This window comes from Erithacus rubecula, assembly GCF_903797595.1.
Source record: "Erithacus rubecula genome assembly, chromosome: 3".
NCBI classification, from domain to species: domain Eukaryota; kingdom Metazoa; phylum Chordata; class Aves; order Passeriformes; family Muscicapidae; genus Erithacus; species Erithacus rubecula.
Window position 1 is genome coordinate 134,783,781 of NC_136689.1, and position 14,949 is coordinate 134,798,729.

The 14,949-nt window shown below is 42.8% G+C and overlaps 1 protein-coding gene across 4 annotated transcripts in view; it reads right to left on the reverse strand.

The window, feature by feature from the left end:
- Window positions 1-4,837: 4,837 nt before the first annotated feature.
- The window catches only part of SAMD12 (sterile alpha motif domain containing 12), a 168,526-nt gene continuing 158,414 nt past the window's right edge, over window positions 4,838-14,949 (reverse strand). For all 4 annotated transcript variants that reach the window (XR_013773742.1, XM_079301816.1, XM_079301815.1 and 1 more), the window contains one exon: window positions 4,838-13,686. Coding sequence is in view for 3 of the 4 variants with exons in the window: in XM_079301816.1 (XP_079157942.1) it covers window positions 13,664-13,686 (23 nt within the window). In the remaining variant the exon portion in view is untranslated. The remainder of the gene's footprint in view (window positions 13,687-14,949) is intronic.

Below are 14,949 nucleotides of genomic sequence, written 5' to 3' on the forward strand. Positions count from 1 at the left end.
TGCTCCTTTGGGTCATTCTAAGATATGCTTTCAATCAGCCTTACAGCTCCTCACCCAACCTTCCTCAGTGTTATAACATGATTTTAAGTGTTGACAGCTGAACTGGACTTGTTTTGTCTCATTAATGTCATGTACAGAGCTAATATGTTTTCTCTACCACTCAATATTCCCATTTTTGCATCCTAGGGTTGTATAAAGTGTTATATTAGCCCCTTTAACAAGAGCATCACACATGGAACTTGAATTCAATTGCTTATCTATTGTGACCTCTTAGGTAAACAGCCAAGAACAGCTTCCTGAATATTCCCTCTATAACACCTCCCATAGGATCATTCTTCTCTTTGGAGACTTGTCATTTAACTCCTCATAATCCATTTTAAAAGTGCCATATTGATTTTTACAGTGGTACCATTCAGAACAAACTGAATGGCAGAATGCAACCCCCAGCACAGCTCTGATCTTCCCCAGACCCATTTCCATGGAGATGCTTCTGGCTCCCTCCAGCAGCTCTGTGCTTGGCTGGCACTGAGGGAGCATGCAGCCACCCCAGCTCCTGGTTCTGCTGGAGGTCTGCTGCTGCTTCAAATCTATAATTGGAAGCACAGGAAACTGGAGCAAAAGCACCAGCCATGAGCTCTGAAACATCTAAAGAGGGTAAAATGGATTTGCAGCCAATGCTTCCAGAGACAGCAGAATGGTTTTCAGGGAATACTTTGAGACAATATCCTCCTCTCAGGAGGTCCCAAACTGGCCCCTGGAGAAGCATCAGTCTGAAAATCACATATAAATGCCCTGCTGCTAGTGCTTAAAACCACACTGTTTTTTAGAGTGGTTTTAATTTAACAGGGAGGGGTGTGTGACTGGTGACCCAAGAGAAATGCTGAAGGCTCAGGGTGGTCCTTGGTCCAACGTGTTTGGATAATATTCCAGACAATCTTAGTTTTCCTGTTGGTTGCCAAGTCCCTCGTGGGATTAGCAGAACACTGTCCAAAAGGTTCATATTTTGAGATTGAGAGGCAGCTTGTTATGGGCATGGAGAAAGAGGGGAAGTCTGAAGAAAGCCTAATTTCCCCTGCCTAATACTGTACAACATGTACTCATGGAAGTGGAGGAGGGCAGGAGAGATACTGCCTCAGGGTAAAACAAGCAGCTGCTGTCCCCAGGTGAAATCAGACAGTGGGAGACCTCAATCCCACAATTTCTCATGCTCCTGACAAAAGTTTTACCTGCCAAAAATTGCCAAAACCAGGCTGAGTCTGGGACCTAAGGGACATGGACAAAAACAGCATAACAGTACCCTCCATGCTCTGGATTAAAACTTAAACAGAGGCAGAATTTCCCTGCGATGTCCCCAGAGCACCAACATTTCCTGCTGCAATGAGCGACAGGCAGGCGCTTATCTGGCTCTCCTGCATGTGGGAGCGATTCTCTTGTGCAAATCCTTGCAGCTGCGCTTTTCAAGTGGGGCAACTGTTGCAGCTAAGTAAAATTGTTAAAATGAGTTAATCAGCTTAGTACAATGTTTCCAATATTTTCCGTGAAACAATTTGCCTCCCACATAGTGCGCTCTGTCCCGTTTCCCAGCGCGGAGGGGAAGCAAAGCGCCCCCGGGCTGAGCATCAGGGCTCACCCCAGCCAGGCTCCCCCGGGAAAGCGCCAGAGCAGCGTGTTCAAGCTGAGAATTAGGCTGAGCCCTGAAGTGCTTCATTTCTCTGCAGTGAAACTCCCCCGTGAAGGAACAGCAGCTTTCCCAATCCGCCTGGAGCTGTTGGTGGAGGCTGGAGGGGCCAGGCACGCTCCCCAGCCTGCCCTCTGTAATGGATGGCTGCAGCCATCCCGGCTTCGCCCAGATCACTAGAAAATGTTGCTTCTCTGCAGCTCATAATTGGGCTCAATACAATTGTTTTTTTTTTGTTTTAACTCCTAATTTCAAGGCTTTTCTGTAGCCATCCCTAATTTTCTGATGGTGCCTAGCAAAGACCAGATGAAAGCCTGGATGCAGGAGCTGGGCTGACCCTGGTCCTGCAGGGTGCTGCCTGTTTAGTGCCCTCAGGTATCACTGAGAGCTGTTTGTCACTGCACAGCACAGGAACTGTGCTCTGGCTCACCAGTGGCTGTGGATGGGAAGGTGAGCCTGGTCCCTGCTGTCACCCCAGGCTCTGGCTCTGCATCTGAACTGGCCACAGCAGGGGACGTGTCCCAGTTTCTCAGCTGACAGCCGGAGGTATTGACTAAAATTACTCTGGAATTAGTCATAGCTCCATAGTAGCAGGTTTCACCTGGAAGAGGTAGAAAATGAAGATGCAGTTCCATTTGAAATGTAAAGTAATGATAATTAAGAGAGGTCCTTTTGCTTCCCGTTCAAGTCTTACCTGCAGTAAAGTTAAACTGAGAAAGAGATCTTGGTAGACAACTTGGTCCTGTCATACCACAGGGTCAGGATTGCTGAGGGATGCTCTTCAAAGTTATTCATCTCTTTTAAGCAGCTGCTTCAGCATCCCTATTCCTGAAAAGAGTTGCCTTTTTTTTTTTTTTTTTTTTCTTTTTCCCTAGGAAGTGTCCAGTGTGCATCCTTGCTGCTATTTTAGCCTGTTGTTCCATCACTGACATGGAGATGAGGTTAATCCTTGTGTTGCCCTAAAAAAACCCTGTAGCCATTTGTTCTCTGCTTTATCTCCTCCCAAGGCCAATGCCTTGGTGCTATTTATTAAAAGGAAAACTCTTCTTTTTGACAGTGTGTTTCTCACATGCAATAATTCAGTGTTTCCCATGTGATGTTAATAACAGTAGAAGGCAAGAAATCACATCAGGTGCAGAAAAGCAAGAAGGCAATGACACGGCAGTGACATGAATGAGACAAAGGAGTGCATAAAAGAGGAACAGACCTCAGACAGGCCGAGAGTGGGGTGATGTGGCACCTCACCTGTAAAAGTGTCACTGCACACACAGATCAGCACCTGGGGGCAGGAGAGGCAGGCACTGGAGAAGCAGGAGCTGGGAATGACAGCTTCTTGTCCCCCAGAGAAGGTGTCTGTTTTGTACCACAGTGCCCAGCCTGTTCAAATCAGTCCCACTAGTAACACCATCTTGGAAGATTTGCAGCTCCTCGTTGACGTTCAAGGTTTAACAGTGCCAGGTAAAAGTTCTACAGGGAGGAGAGATGGGACATGAAGAGATGATGTGAGGGATCACGTCCTTTCACAAGCAGCAGGTCAACAGTGGGACTGGGAACATCACATGTGTCTCTAGGGGTGCCCTTCATCCACTGGATTTCACTATGGACTAAGGACATAGGCTCACATCAGAAGGCTTTGCTCAAACGAGCACAATCTGCTCTGCTAACACGATCTTAGTTCAAGAACACAAATTTTGGACAGGGACATGGCATTGAGCCCAAGGGTGCTAAGCCAAAATTTAAGGCATTATTCCAAGCAGCACAACTTGGGCCTGTAACCCATGATAGGTAAGGCAAGCCTTGATGGATCCATGGGATGTACACGGGTGTAACTGAGGACATGCAAGTTTCATCAAGAACTGATTGTCACTGTCAGGAAAAACAAACTGTACAACTGGTTGCTTCATTGATGGCTTCTGAGTAAAAAACTGTGTGTAAAGAAACTGCAACCCCATCCCCAAGATTTGCAATGCTAAACCCATACAAAGGGAAACACCTTGTCCACAGCTTCAACAAACTATTTCCACTGTCAGCAGGGAAAAAATGTTTCATGATCATGACAGCTGCTGTTTCATTACAAAGCAGATCTGCTTTAGGTGGCATATTGTTTATAAGAAATAATCTTAGTGTGCAGCACACAGAGTTGTAATAGCATGGCAGCACTGTAACCCCTAGGGAGACCCTGGTGGTGAAAGGGTATAGGAACTTTACTTGTATTATTGTACTAATTTCCCTCAGCACAAGAAGTAACATGCACAGATCTGTTCAAAAACAGAGCTTTCCCTGTTAACATGTTCTCCTTGCTGACAAGGTTTGTGGAGTAAAAAGCTTTTTAAAGATGTAAACAGATTTTAGCAAATTGCAGTCCCATCATGAGATATTAAAAAACCCCACAAGATTTATGATTTTTTTAGATGACAAGTTATCTTGACTTTGTCAGTTATACCTTACACTGTGTAATTTTGTTCTACTATTTTGTATTAATACAGTGTTTTGTGTTTGACCAAAACATGTCATCAGTTTCTACCTTACAAATGTGAGACTATTCAGAATTATGGCTGAAAGAAAAAACCCACATATATGAAAGAGCATAATATCATGTTGGAATTTCATCATTTCAGCATTTTTGTGAAAACTACCTAATCCATTGACTTTTAAATTGCTCCCATGCCATAAATACTGAGAATAAATGGGGTGGGTGGGATGGAAGTGAAATGCCTCAGAGCACAGTCTAGTACCTGCTTCTTTTGCAGTTTGGTCCCCTTGGAGGATGCTTCACTGCTGACAAGGGCATCCCCAAGCCTTGAGAAATAAGGGCAGTGAAAGGAGAATTCTTCCTCACCATGTGCAGTGTCTGCTCACTGTTGCAGTGCACTAAAGCAAAATCAGAAGACTTGGTGGATTTGGATTCGCACCCAAACCCTGCCCAGAAGAGCAGAGCCCTTTGCTCAGGTAGCAGCTGTGATGTGCAGCATTTAGGCAACCCTGGGGGGAGACATGGGTGGGCAAAAGGCTCTGCCCACCTCCAGGTGCTGGAAACTACCTGAATGAGAATGATCAGACTGTCAGGTGAGAGCTGTTGCTAGAAAAAACCCCTCTGATTTTCCCCCCCTCCTGTTTATGACCTGGACCTTATTTAAATCAAACAAAATACTTTTACTGTATAATAAAAATTCCATGTTTTAATACATTGCCATGCACAAATGAAGTCAAACAATGCAGAGTACAAAATTGTCAAATATACAAAATGATAAAGCAGATACCCAAAGCTTCCAGAGATCATGCCCAAAGATACCAAAAATTTGATATTGGTTTTAATTTTATTGTTTAAAAGAACTCCTCCCTCCCACCTGGGCTTTATTTTCTGTTGATTTTTGAAAACAGAAGGAAGTAAAGACAATATAAAAACTGTAAGGTGGAATTAAATGATGGCCACTTTGTATACTAAAAATCAGTTTGCATGATAATTTTTGTTTTGGGAAAAAAGCACTGCTGTGCAGCTGAACACCTTGGATGCCTGGGGAAACGCAGTACACATCAAACAAAAAGGCACACTTTTGTCTCATGCCACCTCATTTGGCTCCATCATTAAAAAGTTCAGCCATAGATGTACTGGGAATAACAGTGTGTCACTTTATAAGCATTAGAGTGCTGGCATTTTCCTAGATTACCAACCAAGTTAACATTAAAAGGAGCTCACTGGCTTAGAGTATTTCCTTAGTGAATCTAAACCAGAACTGAGTCCAATGGCAGCAGACTTGCTGGCTTCAGGTGAGTGTTTTGACCATGGCCAAAGGTGTGCAGTCGGCCTTTCTGCATCCAGCTGTCCTGCATCAGGAGACCAGATCTCCCAGGACCTTGATCCCAGCCTCCCTCTCACTCCCTGCAGCTCATGCCCATCATCAGTGACTGATGTGGATGCACCAGCACAGCCTGGGATCTGATTCTGTCCATGGGCTCCTTTTTGGGAAGCAACCTTTGGAGACAACTCAGGTGCAACTGCAATTCCAGCTGTCAGCTGCTTGTTTTCTTCAGGGTCATATTCAAACAACCTTAAATTCAACTCCCCAAAACAGAGGGCCCCAAATTTAGAGCCCCCTTTGCTGGTTTATGGTGTGCAGAGCCAGGCAGGCATTCCTCCCATCTTACCCAGACAGTGAAAAAGAAACAATAATTTTGAGGCAGGTCCAGGTAGCTGCAGTCCCTACAGGAAACTGAAAGCAAAGCCCAGCATATCCCAAAGTACTCCCCTGCCACTTTCAGATTCTGCAATCGCTGTGAGAAATTTAAAAATACACATCTTAGCTTTGCCAAGCATTCCTGCAGCAAAGCAAAGGAGTCTCAGAGGACACAGCCTCTTTGGGGAAATGCTGGTCATTCCCATTGCCAGGGTATTGTCCAGTCCTGCCAGGAAACATCTCCTGCCATGGCTGCAGGAGCCACTCAGCACAGACAGAACACTGCTCTGCCTGTGCTCAGCCTGACATGCTCCATTCCTCCCCTTGCTCAGTGGTGCTGGATTCAGGGCACAGGGATGAGATGTGACTCTCATGCTGAGATGCTTTGCATAGGCTGGAAGCTCCTGCCCCTCTGTGCATCTTCTACTGTCACAATCTCTTTTCCACCTTTCTCAGAAGTGCAAAGAAGGAGTCTCTTATATACAAAGGAAGCAGACAAAGTGCTAAAAGGACTCCAAGCCTTTCTTTATCTATCTGGTCTTCAGACCAAAGCCTGGCTCTGTAAGGAAAACTTCTGCCTAGATGTAAAGCCACCCTCTCAACATTGAAAAAAACTCAACCAACTGAGCAAGTCCCCTAAGCATCTGATGGGACAATTTGAGGTTTTTCTTCCTTCCCTGCACAGCTTCTTATTGCTTACATGCAGTTTTGCTGCAATACCATTCTCCCTGCTTTATTTAATTTGGTGACTTAAAATATTAAATAGATAAATTTGTTGCAAAGACTTAATAGAAGGTGATTAGAGGTGTAACAACTACAGAATTTTTTTTTTTCTGAGAAACTATTTAGATATATTTGGAATTAATATCAGAAAGGAGCTTTTCATTTCCTTCTTAGACTGAGCCTAAGCTGTGATAATGCTGTCAGTCCTACTCTTATGGCAGAAGTCATTACATACAGAAGACATTACAGCCATGTGCCAGTTCAGCTTTGCCCCTGCCCAGCTGGGCCCAGCCATGCCTGCCACAGAATGCTCTCCTCCAGAGCTGCAAGGTGTCTAATACCAATCTGCAGTAAGTATTGCTTTTACATTTTCCCTTGTTTGTGTGAGCTGTTTACTCTTTAGACTGTACAACCCAGTTTGTGCTTTCCCCACCACTTGATGAAGCACATGGAAGATGAAGGGTTCACACTTGCCTCGTGCACATCAACAGTGGTTTTGTGAAATCTGCATCAGACACTGAGTATGCCTTTGTTTATTTCTGAAGGACAACATTCAAACCAGCCAACAGTAACAGGACCCAATCTGGCAAAAAAACACAGCTGGGAGCAGCTGTCATTTCTCTGGGTAATCCCACTGATGTAATTTCACTTCCAGGGCTTTATTAACCAGCTCCAATGGGGCTGGCCATGAGAGCAGAAGTTTGCTGTCTTTGAAGCAAGGAACCTGTGTACTGTGCTCAGCTGCACAGCAATACAATCACCCTTTCCATCAGCACTGCAGCTTCTCTGCCAGTTCTTGCAGGCAGGAAAATCTGTTTCTTGCCAGCAGGATGCTACCTCTTAAGAGGCAAACACACAGCTGTTACTCTTTGCTTTGACTACACATCCACATGGCCCCATCACCTGCATGCAGCATTTTGGCCCAGGTTGCTATCAGTGAAAGGCTACAGACTCTTGGTATGTCCAAGGGTTTTGTTGTTCTTTCTTATCCAGTTCTCTTCCTTTAATTATGTGCAGCAGAACCTTAAGCTGTCAGCAGATCTACTGATGCTCATACCAAATGCTTCCACAGAAGCTGTTTGAATTAATACCACTTTGTGGAAAAAAAGGATATAGATTGCCCTGCCTACCTGTAATATTGGAAAATTCAGGATATTTTTAATTCGGAAGTTTACATCTGATGATCTAGTCTAATCCTTGCATAATACATGCCTAACAATTTCATCCAGTAATTGCTGCACCAAACCTGGATTTCAGTTTGAGGTAGAGCTTATTGACTTATAAAAATACTCTGCATACTTTAAAGACTTTATGTGATGGAGAACATACCAGGTAACTGAGTAAGTTGTCTCCATGGGTAATCATCCTCCCTGCTGGCTATTTGCACCTAATTCCTAGCCTGAAATCAGTTTCCAACAAGTAGAGCACATCATTCCCTTCTAAATAGAAGAGCTACCTGCATTCAGACAGCACTTCCCTGCCCAAATTGTGATTGCAGACAGAGATCAAGTCACCTATTCAAATTACCTGATAAATAAATAGCTTGAGCTTCATTAGTCTGACACTATAATAAGACCAGTTTTCCTGACCTTGAATGACACTGGGAACTATTGAAATTAATCTTTCCAAGTTGTCAATACCTTTTTTGAAAGACTGACAGTGACCAAACAAACTAGGATGGCATCACTATTGCCAGGTCCTACATCCCAGCTGGCCAGAGCATCTGTGGGGCTGATGCTGAACAGCTAATCTGTGACACCTTCACAGCCACTGCAGCATTGCAGACATACTCCCTATGCTTCTAAGTCAGATTTGCTGCCATCCCTCCTGGATTTTTAACTTCTCTGTCCTCCAGGCTATTCTCCACCACTGACCTGCTCAGATCATTATTTATTGTGCCCCTGTTTTTGTCATCTCTGGATGTTGCCAACAGTAATTTTCTCTTTCCCTGGGGGGTATATTGAAAATAGAGCATACCTTGGGAGGTGCTCATCAGAAATAGTCTCACTGAGGATAATGAATATTTACAGCTATTTTTTGTGATCTAGCCTGTAATCCATTTTTAATCCATTTAATATGGGTGATATTGATTTTGCATTGTGCTGTTTTGTTCTTTATCAGAATCAAATGCTCTATAGGAGGCTAAGTATAGCATGCCAGCAGAGCTTCTTTTCTCAACAACCCTTTGATATCACAAAAATAATAACAAGTTTATTTGGCATGATACAGTTCTATAAAATAATATGGAGGGTTCTATAAATTTTTAATTGCTCTAATGATTATGCCATATCAACTTATTCCATGATTTTGCCTAAGACTGTTAGGAAGCTAATAAGTCTATATTTTTCTGTATCAAACCACTCATTCTTTTGCACTGTTGTGGGTCTGGTGTCATTTGAAGCTTCCTTGATACCTGCTGGTTCTGAGGAATCCTAGGCAAGTTTTTCCTTTTCTTTTGGATTCAGTTAAAGGTTCCACAAATTTAAAATTATGTTTGGATAGTTACTGCTTAATAATACCTGCAATTACTGATGGAGTAGGAGGAATTACATTTTAATGTGTAATCTGACTCTCTCCTTCTACTGCTTTTCAAGACTATTTGTTGGGTTTCCAGTGTAGTGTGAGCAATCTCTGTGCTGGGCCTGTCAAACATCACACTTAGCTTTGCTATGACAGTATTTATTAGGATATATGTGAAGTCTTTGGTGTAACCAGCCCTAACCTATTTGCCACTGACTTCCCATACATTTTTGGCTTCCTTCATCAAGCATCTATTTTTCTTACTTGCTGATTTATCCTCATGAGCCTGCCTAATCACCCATATATTATGTTGGTGGGTTTTTTTGCACTCCAGATTACTTTCCTGAATTTTACTATAAGAGGTTACAAGTAATGCTGGCAATATTTTCCCCTCACCTATCAATCTTAATTATACCAAAGGACCTTCTCTTTTTAAATTAAAATCTTATTGACAGCCTATATATACCAGGGTCAATTGCAGCTGTTCAAGGAGACTCTGATGGCAGAGATGGTAACTGTTAAAGGGGATCAGTGTGAAAGATGCAGGGCTTTACTTTGTTTTATTTTGAATAATGCAGATCTTCTGGCTTTGTGGCAGGTGGAGGGAGCTTCATTTTAGTGATCACAAAAAACAACCACCTTGATGCTGGCTCCTTGGCTGGTGCTAATCTGCACATCTCTGGAGACTGCAATGAGTAGTGCCAGTGGAGTCTGCCAGGGTCTGGCATGGGGTCTTCTGAAAATTCAGGGCAAACTCAAAATTTTCTAATTTTTAATGGTTTCATTTCTTCAATGACATTACAGCTGCAGTTGAGTGACAACACCCTAAGGAAGAGAGAGAGGGAGGGGTGGACTCCCTGATACAGCACTGCCATACATCTGGACAAGCAAAACCAAAGAGCTCATGAAGCTTTTTCAAACTCCCCTCCCAGAGAGCTGCCTTTCCCTTAACAGAATAAATGGCAGGTGTTCAGGGACAGAAAGCCACCCAGATGAAGAAAAAAAAAAGAGGAATAAAACAGTGCAAAGGATGATCTCATCTGCATTGTGCTCTCTGGGGTGACCAATTCCTTCAGGATTCTGGTGGAAGACTTCTCATGGTGCAAATGCTTGGAATGGCTGAGTTCCTGACAGGGACTCTGAGCGGGGTGTGATGCTGCAGCCTGGAATCCACACAGAGAATGCAGGTGAGCGTGGCAGCAGGGGCAGGCTCTGGGCTGGGAGGAAGGCTGCAGCTCTGCACAGGGAGCAGGGTCCTGGTCACAGCCCTGCCTTGTCTCAGAGATAATAACTGGTGATCAATGGAACAGCAGCACAGCCTTTATGAATTTATCTATCTCCACAGGCTGATAATGGCTGCTTTATGAAAATAGCATTAGTCTTCCACTCTTTTGCAGCGAACTAATGGCACTGAGCATATTTAAATTCACTTCCTTTGCTGGAATAACTTATTTGCTCCCTTTCATGTTGACTTGGTCTTTGGCACTCTCAACATAAATGATTTATTGACTAGAGATAAAGCATTCCTTCCCCTGAACTGTTCCTGCGACCCAGGCAGAAGCGGATATGTCTGCTATTAATAAGGTGTTGGGCATAAAAAATGCAATAGACTTGATTGTCTGCACTCAACAATCTTTCCGAGAACACAGTACTGCCTCCATTCACAAGAACAAAAATCTCTCCCACATGTTTATTTATATTAAAAAGTTTTCAGAAGGATACGCTGGGATCCAGAGAGTTGTTCAGGAGATGTAGAACAATTTCATAAATATCCCTGAGGAAGCATGGCCTACTTTGGGAAAATAACAATGATTAAAAAAACCCAAACACAATGAATAGTTAAATACAAGCCAAAAAGTACAGTTATTTCCTTATGGCTCTGGCAGACAGTCACAGATGTGAGAAGTGTCACGGGGCTGGGGGGAGCTGTGCCTGCAGTTGTGCACATGCACAGGCTGGCTGCAGGATGGGCACCCACACCAGCTTCAAGGGAGGTTTGTCCAATAGGCACCTACAGCAGACTTCTCTCCAAGTCTGGCTACTCAAGGGTCTGGACTTGATTTTCACATTTCTCAGGGCCTATAACACTGCTTTTCTAGGTCACCACAGCTAAAATCCTGGGAAGCTTTTAAAACAAACTGTTTTAACAGGAGAAGTGCACACATCTAAATTCATGCCCATACACTGGAAGATGTTCAAAACTAACATTGATACAAAAAAAGCTTCTAGTGGCTCTCTGCCTAACCCAACTTCTTCTCATACACCCTTTTAAGATAACACTCTCTGATAAACTCTTCTTTTATCATTCAAATTATTCTGGATTTTTTCACTAGGTAGTAAAATAAGAGAACTCCTACTGTAGAAGTATAGCATTCTCCTTTTAATTTAACATATCAATTAAAGTATTCTGTTTTTAATTGCTTTACCAACATGAAATTGATGCCAGTTGTCAGAGTGCATTTTTAAAACTTGTAGCAGAAAGAGCTGTTAAATTTGCTGAAGCTTACAGTGGACCTGTGCCATGCACATGGCCAGCTCTATTGGTATCAGATTCCAACCTGCAACCCTATGAAAAGCTCTAAAAAGTGCAAATGTTGCAGTTGGCAAAGATCCTTATGTTTTAAGGAGAATTTTTACACCAATTGATTTGAAATTAGGGACCAGGATTTTCAGAAAGAAAATGTAGAAGCTTACTGCTCTGTAGATCTTGGGAGCTATATTTGAGAATCCATGGAAAGACCCAAACCATTAAAAATCACTAGCAACTTCTGAAAATCTTTGTCACCAGTAAAAATAATTTGCCTTTGGACTGAATACCATAGAAGTATCCACTGTGCTGAATATGAGACGGGTGGAGAGCTGAAACCTAAGCCCATGACCATCTAAAAAAAATTAAACCCTGAAGATAATTATCTTTTTGTTGTACAGGCACCCTCAGTGGTTGACCTTCCATTCTTTAGCAATGAACTGCACAATAATTTTTAAGAATTATAACACAGGAGCTTCCTCCAGAAAGGTGCCTGTGACACTCTAGCTGCACATTCTCTCCATCACTCCATCTTCACACAGCATTGTCTCACCCAGAGTTTGGAATAAATGCTAACAGCAACTCTAGAATATCTGTTTATCAGGCTGGAGAGAGTGACAGTCTTTAAGTACAGAAAAAAGCTACCTTTGATTTTAAAGAAAGAAGGAACAAAGAGGTAAGCCCCTCAGTATGCTGATGACATCAGTTCATTATAAAGAGTGTGCCAAGAAGGTCCTGATGTAAGGGACAGACACTAATTCCACTGAGTCCCCACAGAAGAAACAGTACCACAGCCAGCTGTGATACAACCAGTGATGAGGTCAGCCATTCAGAGACTGAACAAAAAACAAAGTTCAGATTGAATGCAACAGTCTTGAGCCTGCTACAGTATATTGAAAGGCTTATTGGAACCATTTGCTTATTCCCAGTTCCTACCAAAATACTGTTTTGAGTAGAAAGTGGAAAAAGTTAATGAAGAAATCTGTCCTCTCCAAAGGGAGTGTCTTGCTCCTTAGAAGTATAGTCTTACACTTTACCTTTTTAGAGAGTTTGGTTTGGACTACAATATCCCAGCCCTGCCTAAAACATAAGTGGTGGCCAGCATAAGGAACCTGAATTCTTCCAGTTTATTCTGGTTTTACTGCAGACCAAACCCAGGGTCACGTACATGTCTGAGAAACTCTCCCTTGCCTCTCCCTCACTGAGTTAGAAAAGACTCTGGCACACCAGAAACGAGACCCTTTGATATTTGGTGGGTAAGAGGGAGAGCAGACACAGTATCCTACAGCTCATTCAAACTACCCTGCTCCTGGCTACCTCTGTGACAGCTGTTCTCTAAGTCTTGATAAAAGAAGTCACATCTCTGCCACGTGCAAATCTATCTACACAACCTACTGTGAATCAGTGAAGGGATGCTAGTACTGGGCTTCAGTTTGGATGCAGTCTCAGCACAAACACTGAAACATATCCTCAGTATTTTAAAAAAGGACCATTATATATATATGGACTGTGCTAGTTCTGTGAGAAAAGCACATATGAAGTGCTGATATTGTATAACAGAATACCATTAGACTGCAAAACTAACACATACAAGACGTCTACATTCCTATCAGGGTGTAATATTGTGAACATATCCACTGAGATTGGAGAATTGTTGTAAGTTTTTCCTAAAACATCATGCCATCTGCATACATAATAAAAGAATCCAGTAGTTGCCATGCTAAAACAGGACTTCTAGTGAAGGGCATAGACAGTCCCCTAAAGGGAACTCAAAAATTATGCACAGTGATGAAGACTGGAAGAAATTTTCCAGCTAAAGGTCTGTCAATGACCATTTTCAACAAATTAGATATTTCAGATATTTTACTCCACAGCAAACCAGGTCACCCCAGAATGTACCAGCTGAGTGAGCTGACTTTACTTCAAGTTTTTCTTCAATCCTCCATGGTCATCTTCTGGCACCACCATTTATTGTTTTCGTGAAGGAAAGTTCACTTTCATCTCAAGTGGCAGGACAGCAGCTTTAGAGGCTGGAAATGTTTATGGAGAGCTCTCTGCTGGGGCTGTGAGAAACAAAACAGAAATCCAAAACCAGACTGTGAGTATAGAACAGAGCAAAGAAATTATTATTCATTTCAACTAAAATTTAAAAAATCAGGTCTGAGCTTAGTAAATGTACTCAGAGAATACATATTGTGACCCCTTGTACTTTTTAAAATCAACTTTACTTACCAACCAAAAAACTCTAAATCAATTCCTTGGATCAACTGCAGACTAGCAATCATTTGCATGATTTAACAAATCCTACTTGAATTTTATTGCCTCATGTAAAAGCACTGCTTATTTTTCCTGTAGTCTGAGTCCCAGAGAGCAGGGCTCTTCTGTTTGGTTGGATTTGCATTACCAACTGAAGTCTTGATAGCCAAATGCTGGAAAGGCTCTGCCAAATGCCCAAGCAGTATTTGATGTTCCTGCTGGTTAAGATGGTAAGAACTGGCCATTGCTGCAATGTGAGAACAGCTCACCCATACCCTTCCCCCTTCAGACCCCATAAGATAATGAGGAGCTGCAGAGTCTCTCTTTCCCCTGATAAGCAGTACAGCACCCTCAGTGTTGGTGGCTGTTATTCTGTTCCTGAAAGCCCTTGCAGAGAATGTGGAAGTTACTTGTAACTTCTCCTCCCCTTCACCCAAACTTTTCTTTGAGAAGTACAGCAAAAGGACAAGAAGCAATGGACACAAGAAGCAAGAAGATATATTCCAGTTAGATGCAAGAAAAAAAAACCTTCTGAGTGAGAATGGTTATCTTTTGGACCAAATTGCCTGACCAGGCTGTGGGACCTCCACCTATAGAGATATCTGCAGCTCAACCAGATGAGTCCCCACACAACCTGATGTGGCCCTGCTTTGAGCATAGCTTACTGGAACCACCTCCTGAAGCCTCTTCCAACCTAAATATTTTTAAGCTTGTACATTTTCTGGTGGGGATTTGTGCTCCTTGTTCTGCTTTTCTGAACAGAAGATGAATGCCTGTGCAGAACTGCTCACACTGAGGCAAATTCAGTTGTTAATTCAATATGTAGCTCATAAATGCTTGTACACAGATCCCAGGCTCAAGCTTCTGGAGCTGAGGAGCTATGCAGAGACAAGTTCATTGTATTATTTCATGGAACCATAGAATCATTTAGGCTGGAAAAGACCTTTATGTTCATTGAGTCCAAGTGTTAACCCAGCACTACCAAGGGCACCACTAAAATGTTTTGGGATGCAGCTTTGTTTATCATACAGCCCTCACCCATCACCTGCTTTATGGAGCAGATCTCTGGT